The sequence below is a fragment of the Tenrec ecaudatus genome, chromosome 10 (genome assembly GCF_050624435.1).
Source record: "Tenrec ecaudatus isolate mTenEca1 chromosome 10, mTenEca1.hap1, whole genome shotgun sequence".
Classification (NCBI taxonomy): Eukaryota; Metazoa; Chordata; class Mammalia; order Afrosoricida; family Tenrecidae; genus Tenrec; species Tenrec ecaudatus.
Genome location: NC_134539.1, coordinates 18,907,639 through 18,926,518, shown reverse-complemented (window position 1 = coordinate 18,926,518; position 18,880 = coordinate 18,907,639). Strand labels below are relative to the sequence as shown.

The window sequence follows — 18,880 nt, the reverse complement described above, 5'->3', positions numbered from 1 at the left end:
AAGGGGCACAAGGAAGGTATGAGTCAGCCAGGGTGCAGTCTAAACATACACTATTCCTCTGGTTCCTTGAGGCATTCTCACACCAATGTCATGACCCCAGCTCTACCTGACAAATCCGGCTAGACAGGAGCATGAATACTGGTACGGACAAGAGCTCTTGACATGGAATTCAGGACAGATAAACCCCTCTAGAACAGAAATGGGAGTATCGATACCAAGAGGGTAGGAAGAAGGTGAGGGGAGAAGGGGGAGAAAAGGGGGAGCTGATCACAATAATAGATGTATTAATCACCAGCACCTCCACCAATCCAGGGAGGAACAAAAGAAACGTGGGTGAAGGGAGACAGGGGTCAGTGTAAGATATGAAAATAATTGATAATTTATTAAGAGTTCACAAGGGTGGGGGAGTGGGGAAGGAGGAAAAAAGATGAGCTAATACCAAGGACTCAAACAGAAAGAAAATGTATAGAACATGATGATGGCAACATATATACAAATGTGCTTGATACAATTGAGTATGAATTGTTATAAGAGCTGTAAGAGCTCTCAAGGATTAAAAAACAACAACAACAAAAAAACCCAGTGGTAATGGTTCCCTGAGAGTACAGAAAGAGGGGGGAAAGTGGAGAGCAGGGAGCAGATGGCATTGATGACTATATAACCCACTTGATGGAATCTATCAACAGAATTGTATGTGAATGGATATATTGGATTGTGTACGAAATGGTTAAAAAAAAACAAACCAAAACAACTGGGGGAGGGGAGGGCTCCTAAGGGGTAGCGTGGGGGAGGGAGGGGATAAAGGAGCTGCTATCAAGTAGTTCAAGAAGAAAATCTATTGAACCTGATTGTGGTAGCAATTGTACCACATTGCTTCATGTGATTGAAATATTCAATCTGATGATATCTCTAAGACCTCCCAATAAAATTATTTTTTTAAAAAGGAGTCTCAGCATACTGGGCTCTTTCGTTGAGCTGCCGACCACAAGGTCTGCTGTCCAAACCTACAGCCACTCTTAGGAACTAAGATGAGACTGTCCTCCTCCCTTCAAGATGTCAAAGGGGCAGTTCTGCCCTGCCATAGGGTCACTATGAGTGAGCTTTGACTCACTAGCATGTTTTCTCTGGGATCATGATATTGGTGTGAGGAGGCCTCGAGGAGACAACGGACAGTGTAAGATGTGAAATCATCACAGCCATATAAAATTGATCAAGGATTCATGAGGGTGGGAGGGTGGAAAAAGAGCAGCTTACGCCAAGGGCTCAAGTAGAAAATGCTTTGGAAATGATGGCAACATATATACAAACATGCTTGATCCAATGGATGTATGGAATGTTATAAGAGCTGTTAGAGCCCCAATAAAATGTTTTTCTTTTTAATAGCATGAGTTTTGTTTCAAAAGGTTTACAGTCTTGGAAGCCCACTGGGGTCTGCCATTCTCCCCTGTTCTGATAGGTCAGCTGCGACTCAATGGAGGTCAGGGCAAGCAGAGCACCAGGGAGGTCCGTCTGTCCCTCCGCACACCTTCAAACAATCAGTCATTTGCTAACAAAACGCAGCCTTTACCCGAGGTCAGAGGCCAGAGGGGTCAGGAAAGGAAAAGGAAGTGAAACAGGAGGCCAGGGGGCGGAGGAGGGCGACGGTCCAGTGTAGCCCAAGGGGAAAGTGAGCGCGCCTAAAACAAATTGTGTGCGAACTGCTGACTGTAAAACTGATCATCAGCTCTGGAAACCTTCCCCCGGTTCCCAAGAAAAAGCTTAGAACAGAACAAGAAAACACACGCCACAAAACCCCAACTTGAGATTCGGAGAGATTCTGCGGGAGGAGTGCGGCTCAGGAATGGGGGCTTCTGGGCCACCAGGAGCTGGAAGGACCCTGGCCGCAGGAGCAGGGAGAGAAGGCACAAGACACCCCGAAGCCATGGCTCTGAGTGTGCTCGTGGGTCCAGCGGCGCCCCCATCTCGCGGACACTTGGTAGATTTGGGGCCCACCCTGCTGGTCGGACCGGACTCCTGCCGGGGTCAGGCAGCGGGCATCTGGCTCCCGCAGGTGATTCCGCTGCGCGCGCGGGCTCGTCCGCCGCACCTGGGAAAGGGGCGGGCGCCGCCGGGCGGTGGTCGTTAGTTGATGGCAGCCCTTGGCAACCGCACGGCGAGGTCGTCAAGTGCGCGGGGCCCTGGATGAGAACGATTCTGAACATGCCGGCGAAACCAAAGGCTCGGATTGCCCCCCAGGAAGGTCGGGGAGTGACCTTCAAGCCCAGACTCCTGGAGGTGGGGGCACACTTAAGAAAGAGCGCCTCCAATCCTAAAGCGAGAAGACGCCTCCCGGGCGTGCGTGCTGGCGGCGGGGTTCTCGGCCGTTTTGCGCAGGTGGCCGTGGCCAGTTGCTGACTTTGGCACATCGGACCCTCAGGCCCCCTGTCTGCCTTGAGCTTTCTCTCAGCTGACATGGGTGGGTGGGTGGGGACCTTGGAGACCCCCGCGTCACAGGCGGCCCTTTGTGGCCCCCGCGACGTCGTCACAGTGGTCGCCAGGCCGGCGGCTCGGGGCTTCCAGCCGCGCCAGGTGTGGAGCTCGGGGCGCGCAGAGGCCGGCCGCGCTGCACCCGGAGGTCGTCTAGCTGGCGCGTCGTAAGCGCCCAAGACCAGCTCCAGGACCCGAACCGACGACCCAACTTGGCCAAAGGCCGCTGCAGTTGCTTTGGAATCAAGAGTGAGAGCATTTGCCCAGGTCCTCGCTACGTGGCTGCGGGGCGCGGTCGCCTGGCTGCAGGATGGCCCCGTTGAAGAGGAAGTGCATCTGCGACCTGTGCTCCTGCGGGTAAGGGGACAAGGGGGTGGCAGGGAGGTCTCCAGACCCCGATCTAGTACGCATGGCACCCGCCTTAGGCTGCCATGCCGCACAGGGCGCACATGGCCGTTCTCGACCCTTCCTCCCGTAGGAACTGCAAGGAGGCTGAAAATCAGGGGGCGCCGGCCAGGACAGGTAGTCCAAGGAGGGGTGAGCAGGAAGGCCCTTGGCCAGGTTGGTCATGGGGCCAGAGAAGAGGCTCTGTTAATGCCACTCAGCTCCTCGCTCAGAGAAGTGGATGCTTTGTTGAGAAGCGTTCGGTGTTTGTAAAACCTGTTTCCACGCTGGTGTGGACAGGCCAATGGCGAACGTGTCAAGGTTTGCCCTGTTCCTGCCTGGTGCCGATTTCCCCAGGGTGATCCTGAGGGAAATTGGGGGATTTAGTTAAAGTTCTGTGGCTGACCAGCATCCTATGTCTCCCCCACCAGCACCCCACTCTGAGCTGTACCTCTTGTTTCTCTGGTCCCCTGGCCGCTGGGGCCACCGAGAACCACTTGATGCGAGGGCAGGTTCTGGGGTCAGCTCTCCTGCCCGCTCATTAATGCTGGGCTATGGGGCAGCCCACTGAACGTCTCCATGCCGCATGGTTCACTCACCTCTCATGAGTGCTTCTCAGGGCAGGTTCTTGGATAGGGTGACAGGGACCCTCTTGGTACCTGGGTTGTGTTGAGTCATGGCAGCTGTTAGAAGCCACGGATGCAGAGAGCTGCCCCAGAGGGGTTTCCAGGTGGGGACCCTTTGGAAGGAGGCCACAAGAACTGAGGGGTCTCCAGGTGAACTGCCAACCGCTTAGTTAGTAGTCCAGTGCTCCGTCATTGGTGCGGCCGAGGTGGGTGCCCTGAAATCTGCAGAAAGCGCTTGCCCGCTGCCACGTGCTAGTGAACAGAAGGACATGCTGCCTTGGGTGGGAAACGTGAAGGGCCCGTAGTGGAAGCACCAGGCTGTTGGAGGGTCTTTGCTGAGGGGTGGGGGGCTGTGCCTCACGCTCTCCCTGGCTCCCTCCCATTGTGCTCAGGGCTGTGGGGAGTCGCATGGCGGTGGCTGGGGGTCCTTGGTGAGCTAGAAATCCTAGTAGGATTGTGCTCACTGGACTGTGGAACGCCTTGGTAAGGCACGCACTCATCTGAAGATGAAGGCTAGTGTGAAGGCTGGAAGCGATTGGAGAGAGAAGTCCTTGATGCTTGCTGCTGCCAGGCGTCTCCATTGGACTTGCCAGGACAAGTGGACCGTGGAGATACTGGGGGTTCAGGGCCAGACCGCTTCAATGACACGAATATTGCAATCAAGGGAGCCTCTTTTTGGTTTCCCGTGCATATAAAACGCTCTGTTACCATGATATGGTAGTCTGTGAAGCGTGCAATTGCATTATGTCTAAGAATATGCATGCCTTAATTTGAAGGATCTGCTTACAAATGCTACCCCTCGCTTGCGTCTTTGGCGAGCGGTCCTCTCTCTGCCTGTGGGGAGCTTTGGCTTGGTGTGGGTGGCGCCTGACTGAGCAGGGTGGGGTGCCTGAAGGGCAGGGATGGGCTTGGCAAGATCTTCAAATAAGACAACACCGACGTTTGGCGCATCTTTGACGCTTCCTTTCGCTTGCCCACGTGGAGGCCACTGGGGACTTCTTACGGTAACTGCTCGGCTTTCAGTGTGTCAGGGAATAGGGAGGCCAGAGGGATGGAGAGGGAAGAGAACGGAACGAAGGGCCAGAACACACCCAGCATTTATCGAGAACCTTTGCCACCTTACCTGGGCCTGGTTTGTGGTGTCCTGAAGCAGGTAACATCTAAGATCCCTGATGCCAGCTCACCAGGCAAGCTATCGGGAAGCGTTTGGAGTCTTGTGGCCCAGAGCCTTGAACTGAGCCCACGCTGCTGGGAAGACGGCTCGCTGCAGGCTTGCCACAACCCTTTGATTTTAGAAGCCCAGTAGAGCCACAATAGTAAACACTACCGCCTTACCTGTGTAGGTGAGGTGCCCTCCAAGAAGACTGGGAAGAGGGAAGAGGATGGGCAGAGAAAGGAGGGCATGGGGGTTGATTTAGGAAAGCGACACCTGGCAGCAGCAGCAGCCCTGCTGGCAAAGTGGTTACATGCAGGGCTGTGATCTGAAAGGTCAGCGCTTCGAAGCCACCAGTGGCTCTACCAGAGGAAGACGGCAAAGAGTTCCAGTCTTGGAGACGCACCAGGGCAGTTCTTCCCTGTCCCTGTCGGGTCACGGTGAGTTGGCATGGGCTCGATGGCAGTGAGTTTGAGGTTTTTGGCACCTGACCAGCAGCGTGTGGGCCAGACTGCGATTCTCGGCCCTTTGGCTGTTGATAGACTCAGGTGGTTAACTCCTTCTGCTGTTAGGAATGTCCCATTGGTCATTGATGTTTATATATTGGTTTGAATGCTTGCTTTCCATTCTTTTGGATATATACCCAGTGGAATTACATTGGTCATATGGTAATTCTATGTGATCTTTTCAAGGATTTTCCAAACTTTTTTTAACAACACAGTGGCTGTACCATTTTTCAACTCCTCCGCCATGAATGAGTGTTCTCATTTTCCCACATCCTGGCCAGAACTCAGTTTCCAATCCCCTTCCCTCCAGGATCACAGTCATCTCTGTAGTGCTGTGCAGACATATACATTTTAGGATGGACAGACGGATTTCATCTGTCCAGGTGACGCCACACTAGGATTGGTTAGAAGTGAGATCTAGCATTGTCATGTGTGCCTATTACATGGAAAGAAATGAAAATGTAAGGTTCAGTGCCTCAGCAGAAGCAGCCTCATCTCCAGTGCGCTTGCTCGCCCCCACCCATGTCTGCTAGTTTCCATGTGGACAGGCCTGATTGCAGGATTCCTAGCATTGCATGTGATGGGTAGCTTCACATGGTGGGCACTGGTGATGTAGGGCCTAGTGGTTTAGGAATGTATCATCTCTCTGCCTCCCAATTAGACCCACTCCGAGGCTGATGGCGATGGAATGAGAGGCATCTTGCAAGCTCTATGAAATCTGCTTTTTGACCTCTTTGGCTGAGGTGTTATGGGAATAAGGCATTGAGAAGTCTGGGAAAAACGCAGGCTCAAGGAAGAACTCTGAGGAGAAGTGGGAAGTGACAGAGGTTGGGTTTCTGAGTGTGTGCGTGGTCCCTCCTACCTTCAATATCTCGCCTTTCTTCCTTACTTAAAAAAGATTCACTTCCTCCATTAAAAAAATTTGTGGAGATTCTTGGAGCTCCCAGGAAGGGAGGAAACCCCACCTGTATTCCCCTGCCTGTCCCTATTTCTCTTCCTGCCACGTTTTTGTTTTTGTGCCTCGTGGCACAATGATGGAACCCTAGGTTGATACCAAAGTTTGTGGTCTCACTCATCCAAGAGCAAGACGTGGCCACCCACTCCCACAAGGGTCTTGCTGCTGTGACCCTCAGTGTAACTGATGGTAACGCTGCCAGGTCACCTGCCATCCTCACAGTGGTTCTTACGTCTGATCCCAGGCTTGCAGGCATGGTGTCTGTCCATCTCGTTGAAGGCCTTCCACTTTTTGCTGCCCCTCCACTTTGCCAAGCACGATGTCCTTCTTCAGACACCGATCTCTCTGTCCAAAGTCCATGAGATGAAGTCCTGCCATCCTTGCCTCTAAGGAACCCCCCTACTGTGCTTCTTCCAAGACAGATTTGTTGGTTCTTTTGGCGGCCATGGTACTTTCAATATTGTGCATCAGCACCGTAATTCAAACACGTCGATTCTGCTTTAGTCCCCCCCCAGTTAACGTCCAAACTTCACATGTAGATGAGGTAATGAGCAATGCCATGGCACGGGACGGGGAACCTTAGCCCTCCTGTGACCATCCTTGCTTTTCAACAGAGGCCCCGTGCTATAGATTCTCCCAGTGCCATGCCTCCTTTGACCTCTTGACGGCTACTTCCATGAGCTTTTTTTGTGGATCCAACCAAGATGAAACCCGTAACTTCCATCGCTTCTCCATTGATCGCGATGCCACCTGTGGTCCAGTTGTGAGGATTTTGGTTTCCTTTACACTGAGCTGTAACCCATACTGCGGGCTACAGTTTGTAATCGTCATCAGCAAGCGCTTCAAGTCCTCTTCAGTTGTGGCAAGCCAGGTGCTGTCATCAGTGTATCGAAAGTTATTAAAAAGCCTTCCTCCAATTCTGATGCCTCGTTCTTCATATAGTTCAAGTTCTCTGCTCTTTATGCTCAGCATACAGGTTAGAAACTCCGTATGCATGAGGGAGGGGGGAGCGGGGAAGGAAGGGGAAAAAAAGAGGACCTGATGCAAAGGGCTTAAGTGGAGAGCAAATGCTTTGAGAATGATTGGGGCAGGGAATGTATGGATGTGCTTTATACAATTGATGTATGTATATGTATGGATTGTGATAAAAGTTGCATGAGCCCCTAATAAAATGTTTAAAATATAAAAAATAAAAAAAAAGAAGAAAGAAACTCCGTATGCGGTACTACTCTGTCACACAGGTCGCTCTGTGTTAAAATCAACCCAACAGCAAGGATTTGTTTTGAGCACATTTCTTTAATGTCTTTTCCGCTGTGACTTTTGAGGACTTCCTGTTTAACGGGAGTTCCTGGATAAGCCTGTTGGGCTGGATGACTTCCTTTTCCCTTAAGGAAAAGCCACTCCAGAACAGCCCTTTCCGGGTAACAAATGCTTCCTTTGGCCACAAGATGGCAGCATGCTCCTGACCAACGCTGCTCCGTGTCGGCGAGACCCAGCCTGGTTGTCCTTGGAAAACAAACCCTTTAGTTTTATTTATTTAATTTTTAACTGATCTCATTAGGTTTTCTACAACGAGCAATTATTCGGAGTTTAGGGTCCAGCAAAGCTCCAGAATGGTGCACCTTAAGGATTAGATCACAAAGGATAGATTGAAAGTGTTTAACCATATGAAAATGTAGACTCCAATCCCTCGTAGCGAACTTTCCTGAACCTGCGTGGTTTGGAAGTGCAAGGCGTCTCTGACTGTATCAAGTGCACGCCATTCCCGCCACCTTATTTTCCTTGACAACCCCAAGCTGACCATCGTGATCCCTACCACCATCGCCTTTCCCTAATCATCCAACAGTAAAGCCAAGACCGAGGAGGAATCGATCATTTGAAGACGGTGCTGGGAAAGAATACTGCAAGTACCAAGGCCGGCCCACGGAGCAGACAGTCCGCCTTGGACGGCCCACAGCCAGGATGCTCCTTAGGGGCCAGGATGATGAGGCTTGGTCTCATGTACTTTGGACATGCTATCAGGAGAGACCATTCCCTGGAGAAGGACATCATGCGGGGTCAAGTGGAGGGGCAACAAAAAGGACGGCCCTTGACAAGATGGATGGACACAGTGGCTACAAAAATTGGCTCAAACGGAAGAACAATTGTGACGATGGTACAGGAAAGGGTGGCTGGAACCAACTTGAGGTCACCTGACACCCGCCCTCCCCCCCCAAATCCTTACGGGTTGTAAAAATGCAATCAGTTCACTATTTGTATCGCTGTGTCTTTCCCCAATTGGTTGTTTGCTTTCAATAGAGTTACTTTGTGGGTAATTTGAATGGAGTGACCTTAACAAAATACATAAGGGGATAAAGTTTCTAAGCACATCGGAAGATCATGGGCATTTGCTATTGTCACCCTTGAGAGTTTCATTGCACTGTAGCACCTTATCTTTTTACAAAACTCGGAACGTCTTAAAGCAGTTTCTCTAATGTCTTATCTTACTGGGGGATCCCCCATCATGGGGAGCCTTGCTTAGTTTGGAAATCTGGTTCCTGGTCTGCATCTCTGTTTTCCCTGGGGATATTATAGGTCCACTGAGCTGAACTGGCTCCCTTGACGTAATGTAAAGCAGCGGTTCTCAACCTGTGGGTCGTGACCCCTTTGGGGGATGGAACAACCCTTTCACAGGGGTCTCCCGATTCATAACAGTAGCAAAATTACAGTTATGAAGTGACAATGAAAATAATTTGGTGGTTGGGGGCCGGTCACCACAACATGAGGAACTGTATGAAAGGGTCCTGGCATTGGGAAGGTTGAGAACCACTGGTGTGAAGCCCCAGGGGCTGCAGCTGAAGTGAAATGCTGACCAGCACTGTAAACCTGCAGTAGATCAATGTTCTCCAGCTTTTCTGTTTTACAGATAAGGACATAGAAGCATCAAGATTAGCATATAGGAAAGCCTCTTTGCTGTGAATTCAGGAACAATTTTGGTCAACTGATTTTCTCCCTCTCTTGCCTATGAGACAGTAGGTGTGTTGGTAGAATTCCCAGGCTATGGAAATGACAGATGGTGTTTCAAGTCACATCAGGCCCTTTTTGACCACAAATTAGAATATGAAAGTCCTTGTTTTTTTTTAAAAAAGTATAATTGTAAAAGCCGGTTTAGCAAAGTGATATAAAGTAGTAGCAAATTGCTCTTGACATTAAAATATAAATGTAGCCAAGTACTTTTTCTAAGATGCCTGTAAAAAAATTCATTAAAGACTTGATAGGTTGGCTTCCTTTCGATCTGATGATTCGATAGCGTGCGTGCATAATTTAAAATTTTGTGCAGCCGTGCAGGAAATTCCAGGACTGGGTAATGTATCATGAAATATTTATGTAGCGCTGCTAGTATGTGCAGCATTTCATAAAGAGGTAGGCCCGTAGAGGAATCCCAAATTGCTGAAAAGGATGTGGCTTTGGCCCTTCCACTAAGCTTGGGGAGGAAGGTGAGCTTTGGGGCAGCTATGTATCTGCAACTTAAATCAGTTCTGTTAACCAGGGAGGGGCTTGTTATTTTAATTTTGGAAAATATTTTCTTCACATTGATGGAAATTTCCTTAACCTTAGATTCTATTTTCTTAGAGTCTCTGTTACAAATTAAGAGGGAAGAAGTGGGGTGGGGTGGGGGTGGGGGAGAATAAGGAATTGGTTTGCTATTACATGTTTCAAGGAGAATTCTTGTTTTTAATTTAAATAAAATTGACTTCATAAATTCTGATTAATAATACAAAAAAAGACAAAGAACAGCCTTCCATAGATATCTACCAGCAACTTTTTATTTTCAGTAGAATCCAGGTAGAGAAGAAAAAATAAGCTCCCCCTCCCCATCCTGTACCTCCACCCCCAGAAATATTTTTCACTTTCCCATAAAATTGTTTGTATTAGAGACTTTCTCTACCTTTCATGTTAACCTACATTATATTCGTCTCCTTAAAAAATAGGGCATTTTTGTGAGCTGTTGAATTGTTCCGATGTGTTTTTCATCTTATAAAAATGAGCCTGTTACTATATATAATTGGTCAAAATGCAATGTTATGAACATAGGGTAGGACTTTGTAGTAACTCCAATGACAACAGTTCAAAATCTGATCTTTGCCCCACGTTCCCATGTCATCTTCTCTTCCTGACTCTCGGGCTCCCTCTACTGCTCATCGCCTTCATGAGGAATTGCACCCCCTGCAATGAGGCCAGATGAAATGGATGGTGCCCGGCTCCTGTTACTGAACGATTTGATCAAAGGCTCAGTAGCGGAATCCTGGCTGAAAGAGGAAGAATGCAGAACAGAATTTCAAATTTTATGGACTCCAGACTTTCTGGAGCCAGGGGGTGCTGGATGAGCCCTTGCAAGTACTGCTCTGAGATGATCTTTAAAATGCAAACCAAAAATTGGCCCTGAAATCCTTTTTCAACCGAGCAGTAGCTTAGCTGCATACAAGGAGTCTGTGTTGAGCATTATGCTTCTGTCTGATCTGTGTGGGACCAAAATGTCAATCGCGACTGCGGGAATTTGATGGAAACCTTAGGGTGTAGTGAACGTATGTTAATGACGGAGGGGCAACTCAGAAAAAATGGGCGAGGGTGGTGCAAAATGCAATCAGTGTTCCTGAGTTGTACCCGGAGAAATGAATGGATTGATGTATGTTTCCCTATGTGAGAGTTGGTGGTGACGTGGGTTGTACATTGGGGCAGCAGTTCGAAGCTACTAGCCCCTCCTTAAGAGAGAAAGGAGGCTTTCTACTCCTGTACAGTTAGTCTCAGAAACCCACGAGGGCAGTTCTACTCTGTCCTGTAGGGTGGCTAGGAGTGGGCATCGACTTGATGGCAGTGGTCGCGTTTCTTTAATTCTCAAGAACAACAAAAATATAGTTAAAGTGAAAAAAATCTGTCAGTGTGGAAGTGAGCATCAAGCCCTCTTCCCCCTCACTCCAATTCCATTACGTAGGGAGCAACGTTGAGGACCGGTGTGTGAGGAGTTTGTTACAGACTGACCTGCAGCTGGGTTGTAGTCTGTTTGGGGACGTTGCCATGTCTGGTGGGGTAACAGCAGCGAAGCTTTAATGAATAAGACCGGTCACATAAGTGACGAGGAACTTGAGAGGTGGGGAGCGAGTACCTGGGAAGAAATAGCAGGAAGGCTTTAGAAAGGACGTGTGTGTGTGCGTGTGCGCGCGCCTGTACTGTTAATAGCGGTAAGGAAAGTACACGCTGGGCACCACCTGGGTTCAAATGCTGGGCTGTCACTCTTTAGCCGTGTGACTCAGTGCAAGCTATTTGTGTTGTAAACTACGGATAATGACTATTCCTTTTCCCAAAGATCACGGTGAGGCCTGGGTGGGGGAGAGCACGGGCACTTGGTGGTGGGCCCTGCAGGAGAAGGGGAGGGGCAAGGCGGGCAGGAGGCGTGGAAGACAGCCTGAGGGAGGCCCAGGACAGAAGGGCTCTGAAGGTCTCTGAGGGTAAATTTGGGTCATAAAGACCCATTGATGGGTGTGGAGCAGGAGAACAACCTAGATCAGTCTCTTCCCAAGAGGTATCTGTACTCCAGGGAAGAGCAAACACTTGGATCTCCTTCTCCCTTGCGATCTGTCAGGGCTTCCAACCAGTTCATTCCTTTCCCACCACTCGCTCAGGCTGAGAAGGTACGTCTCTGCCCCAGCGAGACTGGAGGAGAATTTACATTTGCACAAGAGTCCCCAGGTGATTCGGCCAACTCCCCTGGTGATCTTGTTAGACTGTTGATTCTGATTCCCTAGATCCGGTGGAGATACAATTTCTCAACTGGGGGCTGAAAAGGAACAGAGCCTGTCTGAAGGCCCTGGTTGAAATAAATCCCATATCTAATCGGTCCAGTTTTAAATCCGTTCAGCTAGCTGCTCTGAATGGGCCTGTCGTTTGTGAGTGTTTGCTTGGGGGTCCCTAGGCGATGCAGATAGACTGCTGCTCCACTGCCAGCGGAACGGGGGTGAGGGTGGGGGCGACCGGAACCCACCCAGAGGTGTCTGCAGAGCTGCTCTCAGAAGATGGGCCATTGAAACCATACACCCCCTGACCCCCACCCCCGGGGCTCTTTCCACTCAGACACACCCAGGGTCGGTCCTCCAGGGCTGGAATCGACTGGATGGCAACTGGTTGAACCTTTCCTTAAAGATGTTTCCTCTTCATTCCACGCTGTCGTTTTTATTGTTTTAGTCCACAAATAATTTTAGTGCGGAGTCACTGGGCGAGGGAGAATTGTGTTAGGGGGATTACAACAGAGATGCTGGAGCCAGAGCACCCGGCTTTAAATCTAGAGCGCGCCCTTAAGAGTAAGGCCAATGCACATTAACGCAGTCTGCGGTTCTGCCGTTCTGTGTGCCTCCATCTCCTCCGCGGGGACATGGGGGCGTTCCGGAGCCTCTCTCCCGAGGAGTGAGCCCGTACTCCACAAGCCACTGAACAAGCGTGGGCTCTAGTCTGCAGCATGGCATGCCTCCGGAGACCTGGGAGAGCCAGGTGAAGATGCCAGGCAGTACGCTCCGCTCTGAGGCTCCAGGAGGGTGAATATTCTAGGGACGAGTGGGGGGCATCGGTTGACTGTCTAGTCCTGCAACCTACGTCGCCCACCAAGAAACAGGGATGCTGTGCTGGAGCGCTTGATGAAACTGGGGGGTGGGGCGGGGCGGGGCAGGGCCGGGCCAGGCCAGGCCAGGCCTGCTTGGATTCTCTTTTCACACGGGGAGGGCCTCGGTGTTCTCAGGGGATCCTGACCTTGACTCCAGCGACCGTTAGACTTCTCAAGTTTAGAGGCCTTCAGGTGCAGTTTCTGTTCTGCTTAGGGCTTTTCTGGTCTGGCAAGTGTTCCCCAGGGGACTAGACTAGTGACATCGCCGCCACGTGGCCCACTCCGGGCTGCAGGTCTATTTGCTGCACACAGACCTCTCGGGATGTCTTCGAATGTTGCTCTGAAGGATGCTCTGTCAGGAAAGGCGAGCACGTTTCAACCGCATCTCCCAACTTAGCCCTCTGTGTGACTCTCCAAGATGCTCCCGTGGGAGCCCCGTTGGCATAGTGACTCAGTGCTCGGCCGCTAATGGAAGGGTCGGTGGTTTGAACCAACTGACTGCCCCTTGGGAGAAATAGGTGCAGTTTGCTTTGGTCCAGATGGGCAGCCTGGGGCGGGGCCGTAGGTTCTAGTCTGTTCTACGGGCTCACTGTGAATTGGAGCCGCAGGGTGCCGATGGGTTTGGTTGCTAGGTGCTGTCAAGTCAGTTGCGACTGACGCCAACCCTATGCCCAACGGCGAAGCCCTGCCTGGTCTTTCAGCATCTTTCAGGTCACCAAAGAGTGAGTCAGCACAAGGAGAGGAGGGGATGAATGGCTTCCACACTGGAAAGATGTGTCCATGTCACTGAAGTGCCCATGTCGACACTGTCGAGTTGAATTGGTGTGGGCTTTGCTGTGAATATTCTCAATAACAAACCTTAAGATGGAAAAATTAAAAAAGACAATAAAACACTCCGACATGAATTAGAATTCCATGTACAATATCCAAATGCTAGGGAGATGAGGGCCTTGTGGAACCAGCCATAACATCAAGCATCCTTTCCTGGATTCATTCAGCCTCACGGAGGGGCATGGGGCTCCCTGATGAAACAGGGCCCGGTTGGGGGCAGGGGTGGTGGTTTTGCATAATGAGGGCCGTGGGGAAGGAGAAACTGATTGGAAGAGGACATGCTTGCCCCCTGGAGGACACTTGATAAGCAATCCTTGTGAATGAAGCCGGTGACATGGATACTTAGGTGGTTTCTCAGCCCCCTGAACAAGCAGGCCAGGATGGCTTTTAACCAACTTGGAATACTGTCTTGAGGGGTCTGCCACGGGACCCCATCATTGGTTCAATTCTGTTCAATGTTTACCATCATCTAGACGAAAACACGACATGGGCGACAAGGATGCGTGCGACAGATGACACGCAAGATTCAACGTTCTCTTGGCCGTGTGGCACGCCGGGCCCAGACCCAGCTGAACCGCAGGGAGAGTAACGTGAGGGCTGTACATTTGGGATGAAAATCAATTACACGTATTTGTAATGGGGGTGGGGGAGGTTTGTCTTGGCATTAGCGTTTGAAAGAGTCTCTGGGCTTTGCTTAACCACAAATTTAATGCGATTAGGGGGGATGATGTGGCTGCTAAGAAACATTCCCTTCGTTTCAGGCCACGGGGCAGGAAGGGTGTTAGATGCACCAACCCCACTGGACTTTGTTGTGTTTTCTGAGCCTCGGGCGAAGGCTCACAGAGCAGACCATCAGTCGACAGGGAAGCACTCCCGTCTTCTTCGGCACTTATCTCCCTTCCTCCCTTGGCCTCCGGTTTGCATTCCGCCTCCTCCTCTCCTTGCCCTTCTGAACTTGATCCTCAGGTAAATGCTGCCCTTTGGCTCTTCAATGATTGTTTATTGTAAGGTGTGCGTACCCCACTAGTGTTGTCGTTCCCCTTATAGACCTGCCTATGGCTTGCCTGAAGTCATCCACTGGGCTCTGGCGTGGTCAGCTCACCCTGAAGGACGCTTTTCCATTTCCTTACTTGAAAGGTTCCCAGCGCTGATGATGGAGGGTGGCCAGCATGGCCAAGTTGTAGGGCAAGCATTCTGGAGCTTAGAAAACTGGAACTTGCCAAAAGGCAGGGGCTGGGTAGGCGGGCAGATAGGATTTGAAGGGATGCATGCTGAGGGACCTGCATTTGTTTTTAGACCACCCAGTTCAGCTCATGCCAACTCCTAGTGGCCCGCCCTCTGGGACTAGGGTAGAACCACCCCTGTGAGTTTCTGAGACTGTCACTCTTCTCACGAGAGAATGGCCTCTCTTTCCTCCCTCAGAGTGGCTGGTGGTTTCGAACTGTTGACCTTGCAGATGGTGGTCCCATGTGTTACCGTTATGACACAGGCCTCTGTTCCCAGATTACTAGGAGAGTAGAATTAAGACCAGCAAGTGCTTTCTGTGAAAATTGATTTGGGGGTCAATAGAAAGAAAAGCATTTTAGAGCAGCTGGAACCATCTGGGCTTGAGACCAGACTGTGTGCCTGGCCCTGTCTGGATGCTGTGGAAAGGATTCCTGCATTGGGTAGGAGATTTGACAAAATAATCTCTAGGGCCCTTTTTAACACTGAGAACTCCGATTTCTGGAAAGGGAGAAGGGCATTTATTTTAATGTGATGATTGAACTTGAGCGTCTACTATAGAGCAAAGAATGATGGACGCGTGTGATAATGACGAATAAGCTGAGAGCCACATGTGCCTGAAAAACCAAGGGAGCTGAAAGGATCCCGGAGGCCTCGGAAAGTATAAACGCACCTGTGCAGCCTCTTGTAGGATCTGCTGCTCCTCGGGAATCCGCCTCTGCACAGGGCACCCCTGCCTTCCAGCCTGCGGTCATCGTATGTGGAAGCTCCATCCTTTCCTTCTGCGAAGGTCCCTGGTTATCGGCTTGTGTACAGTGGTTCAGGAAGTGTTTGTGGGCTAGCCTGAGACTCTAGCCATCGTGTAAAGTAGGTGCCCTCAAACTACGGCCTGCGGGCCACATGCGGCCCACTGAGGACATTTACCTGGCCCGCCGGATGTTTTTGCCCCATTTGCTTTTTTACTTCAAAATGAGATATGCACAGTGCGCATAGGAATTTGTTCATAGTTTTTTTTTTAAACTATAGTCCGGCCCTCCAACAGGTGTGAGGGACAGTGAGCTGGCCCCCTGTTTAAAAGGTTTGAGCACCCCTGGTGTACAGCAATGCTGTTTGGGGGAAATGTGTTTCAAGCTTCGGACAACTAGCATATGACCTTTCGAAGCACGTTCCATTGCAAGGCAGGAGTGCCCCGTGCCGCTTCTCTTCCCTTAATGGCCGTCATCCACATCACACCCACCTCGGAGCCTCTGTAACCTGAGGCCGTCCTTGTTGCCAACCATTGCCATGGGCACCCTCCTGACCCCTCTGGAACCAAGGTTACCAGTTTCTCTTCCAGTGCCCATTTAGAAATGGACTTCAGCAGAGTGCTTTCTTGTCGGAGGTCTTTGAAAATCTGAAAGCTGCACGTAGCACAGTAAGTGCAGTGGAAGAGCGGACACATGGGAGAGAGTGCCCTTGGTCTCCACAGCATGTGGGCCTGTGTGTGCATGTGGGCCTGTGTGTGCATGTGGGCCTGTGTGTGCACTCTAGCAGCCCATAGTAACTTTCAATATTGTTTGCCAACAACATTATTCACATACAGCAGTTCTTTTTTTATTATACATTGTTTTATCGAGGACTCTTACCATTCTTATAACAATTCATACATCAATGGTATCAAGCACACTTGTACATATGTTGCCATCACCCTTTTCAAAACATTTTCTTTCTACCTGAGCCCTTGGTATCAGCTCCTCCCCCCTTCCCCCATATCAATTCTTGGTTGGTTCTTAGTCATTGCCCATCTTTCACAGGCATACAAGGGGATTGAAATATGCCATGATTCCGTAGCCCTGGAATAATGGCTTTATCAACAGAATGGATTGTCCTGGGGTTTCCCACCCTCGTGTCCTTCACCAGAAACCCCAGCGATCTCAAGTGGAAGTGGGCCCAAGACTCAACTGACAGCTCTGCAATAAATCTCCAGATCTTGCCTTGCTTTCATTGGATTCTGTGGCTGTGAGGTCAGGTATTGGCAAGTTTTGGCGAGTAACTCTGGTGAATCTGAAGCAACTTTAAGACGCACATGGCTGCTTCCTTGAGAACTAGCCTCAAGAGCAGAAGGCACCCATTTCCTCCAAGAAGAGATGCAGTTGGAAGGTTTTCAACCCCCTCTAGTCTCTGATGAAAAAGAAGCAAGGTGTAATGGCGGGCTCTATTGGTGACAGGCCGCTTGGCAGACTGGCTGTGGAGCCAGCTCGTGGGCTCGCTTCGCTCCGCAGCACGACAGCAAGAAGGTGGCTTCTGGTCCTAGGCTGGCTGAGCTTTTTATTCTCCTCTGCCCCACCTCTGGGTAGTGGAAGTCACACCTCGTGGGGCAGGTTCCAGGCCTTCCAGGTATCTGTGGTCTTTCTTGGGTCTTGTTTACTGACTCCCTGACCTCTGCAGGAGCAGAGCACAGCCGCTGCTCAGCATCTTGGGCTTTGTTTCTGCCCTGACGCCTTGAAGGAGGGAGAGGAGTGCCGGGTCTTTTAACTGTGTGTGGGGCCTCAGATGCTTCCTGCCCAAAAGAGGTCACCCTCTTTCAGGAGATCTTAAATTGGAAGAGGGCGATTCCCTCCACTGACAAGCATCTCATAGCTTTCGAACATATTTGGGACAGACATGGGCCACCTCTCTCGATCTTCACTCGCTCTAGCTAGGGCAGCATGCAGTTTCTGAGCATGCTTTTTGCTAAAACTCTGCTCATGGGAATTGCCAGTTCAAAGCTGTGGGTAGTTCATCCTGGCCCCGGGATAAACTCTAAGCATACTCTGAGCCCCTTCCCGGCCATTTCCAGCCATTCCCCATCACACACCTGGAGTTCTAAGCTTGCCGACTAACCTCACTGGTTGCGAGCCGCCATGGGGCTCAGCTCTGACTTTTGGGACAAGATGCTGCTTGGCCTGAGCTGTCCCGTGATTGGTCACGGATCAGCCCCTTGTAGCAGCCGTCACATTTTCATGAGCTGATTTTGGGAAGTAGAGCCCCAGGCCTTTCTCCCAAGTCTCTGTCTGGAAGCACTTCCCACACCTGCAGAGTATCACTGCTGACTGTCTGACAGGTGTGGCTGGGCCTCAGGTGTGCTGGCTGGCAATGGAATCCAGCCCTAGCCCACAGCAAAGTCAAGAATTTTCCTAAACTCAATGACAAGAAGCTCTGTTGGTGGGGGGGTGGGTGAACATTGGCTGCTAACTTCAAGGCTGGTCTTTCAAATCCCCCAACTGCCCTTTGGGAGCGAGATGAGGCTGTCTGATTTGGTAAAGATTTACTGTCTAGGCAACTCTCTGGCAGTTTGACTCCGCCCTCTGCAGCCAGGACCCACTTGACAGCCATGGGTTATGATCTAAAATTACACGACACCCTGTGTGCTCACTGTACAAACAACCAACATTCTTTGTCACAGACTCTCTAGACGACATTAAAGACGAATACACAGTTATTGCCCAGGTCACAAATTCGACAACTGCTGTTATTTTTTGCATAAAGATGGGATTAACATTATATAAAGATCTCCTGATTCAAAAGAACACTAGGCTTCCAATTTCTCCTAAAAAAAAAAATCCAGCGATGTGCCAGCACCGTGGCCATGTTCCTCAATGGCAGAGGGGTCATTGGCTAGCCCTTGGTGGGCTTACTCTCTCCATCAGGGTCATAGAAACCGACAGAAGGAAGGACCATGACCCTCTGCTCCTCTGCCTCCCACAAGGGGGCGATAGACGCTCTAGCAAAGCAAAAGGAGCAGCGTGGCCAGAGCTGCTATAGTGTCTGTGATCCAGGCCACAGGGAGAACCTATTTCTGCACTGCCTGTGTTTCGCAGGCAGCATGCGATGTGCTATCGTTATTTGCGTTTCCACAAACTCCTTTCGTTTGGCCTGGTTCTCTTCCAAGATTGTTCTGCAGTTCACCTGGAAGCTAGCGGAGTGAAATGCCTGCCGGGGAAGAAGGTCATGGAAGGCCCCGGGGTATCTGACAGAGTGGTTTCTGGGGCGGTGGGGGTGGGGTGGGGGGGTGGTCTCTCTCTCTCTCTCTCTCTTTCCTCTCTCTCTTCTCTTCTCTTTTCTTTTCTTTTCTTCTCTCTCTCT

At 50.5% G+C, this 18,880-nt stretch overlaps 1 protein-coding gene across 1 annotated transcript in view; it reads left to right on the top strand.

Annotated features, from left to right (window-relative positions):
• Positions 1-1,921: 1,921 nt before the first annotated feature.
• Positions 1,922-18,880, top strand: part of SAXO1 (stabilizer of axonemal microtubules 1) — an 86,960-nt gene continuing 70,001 nt past the window's right edge. The window contains exons 1-2 of the mRNA XM_075558866.1: positions 1,922-2,120; positions 2,447-2,633. Coding sequence (XP_075414981.1) covers positions 1,922-2,120; positions 2,447-2,633 — 386 coding nt within the window. The remainder of the gene's footprint in view (positions 2,121-2,446; positions 2,634-18,880) is intronic.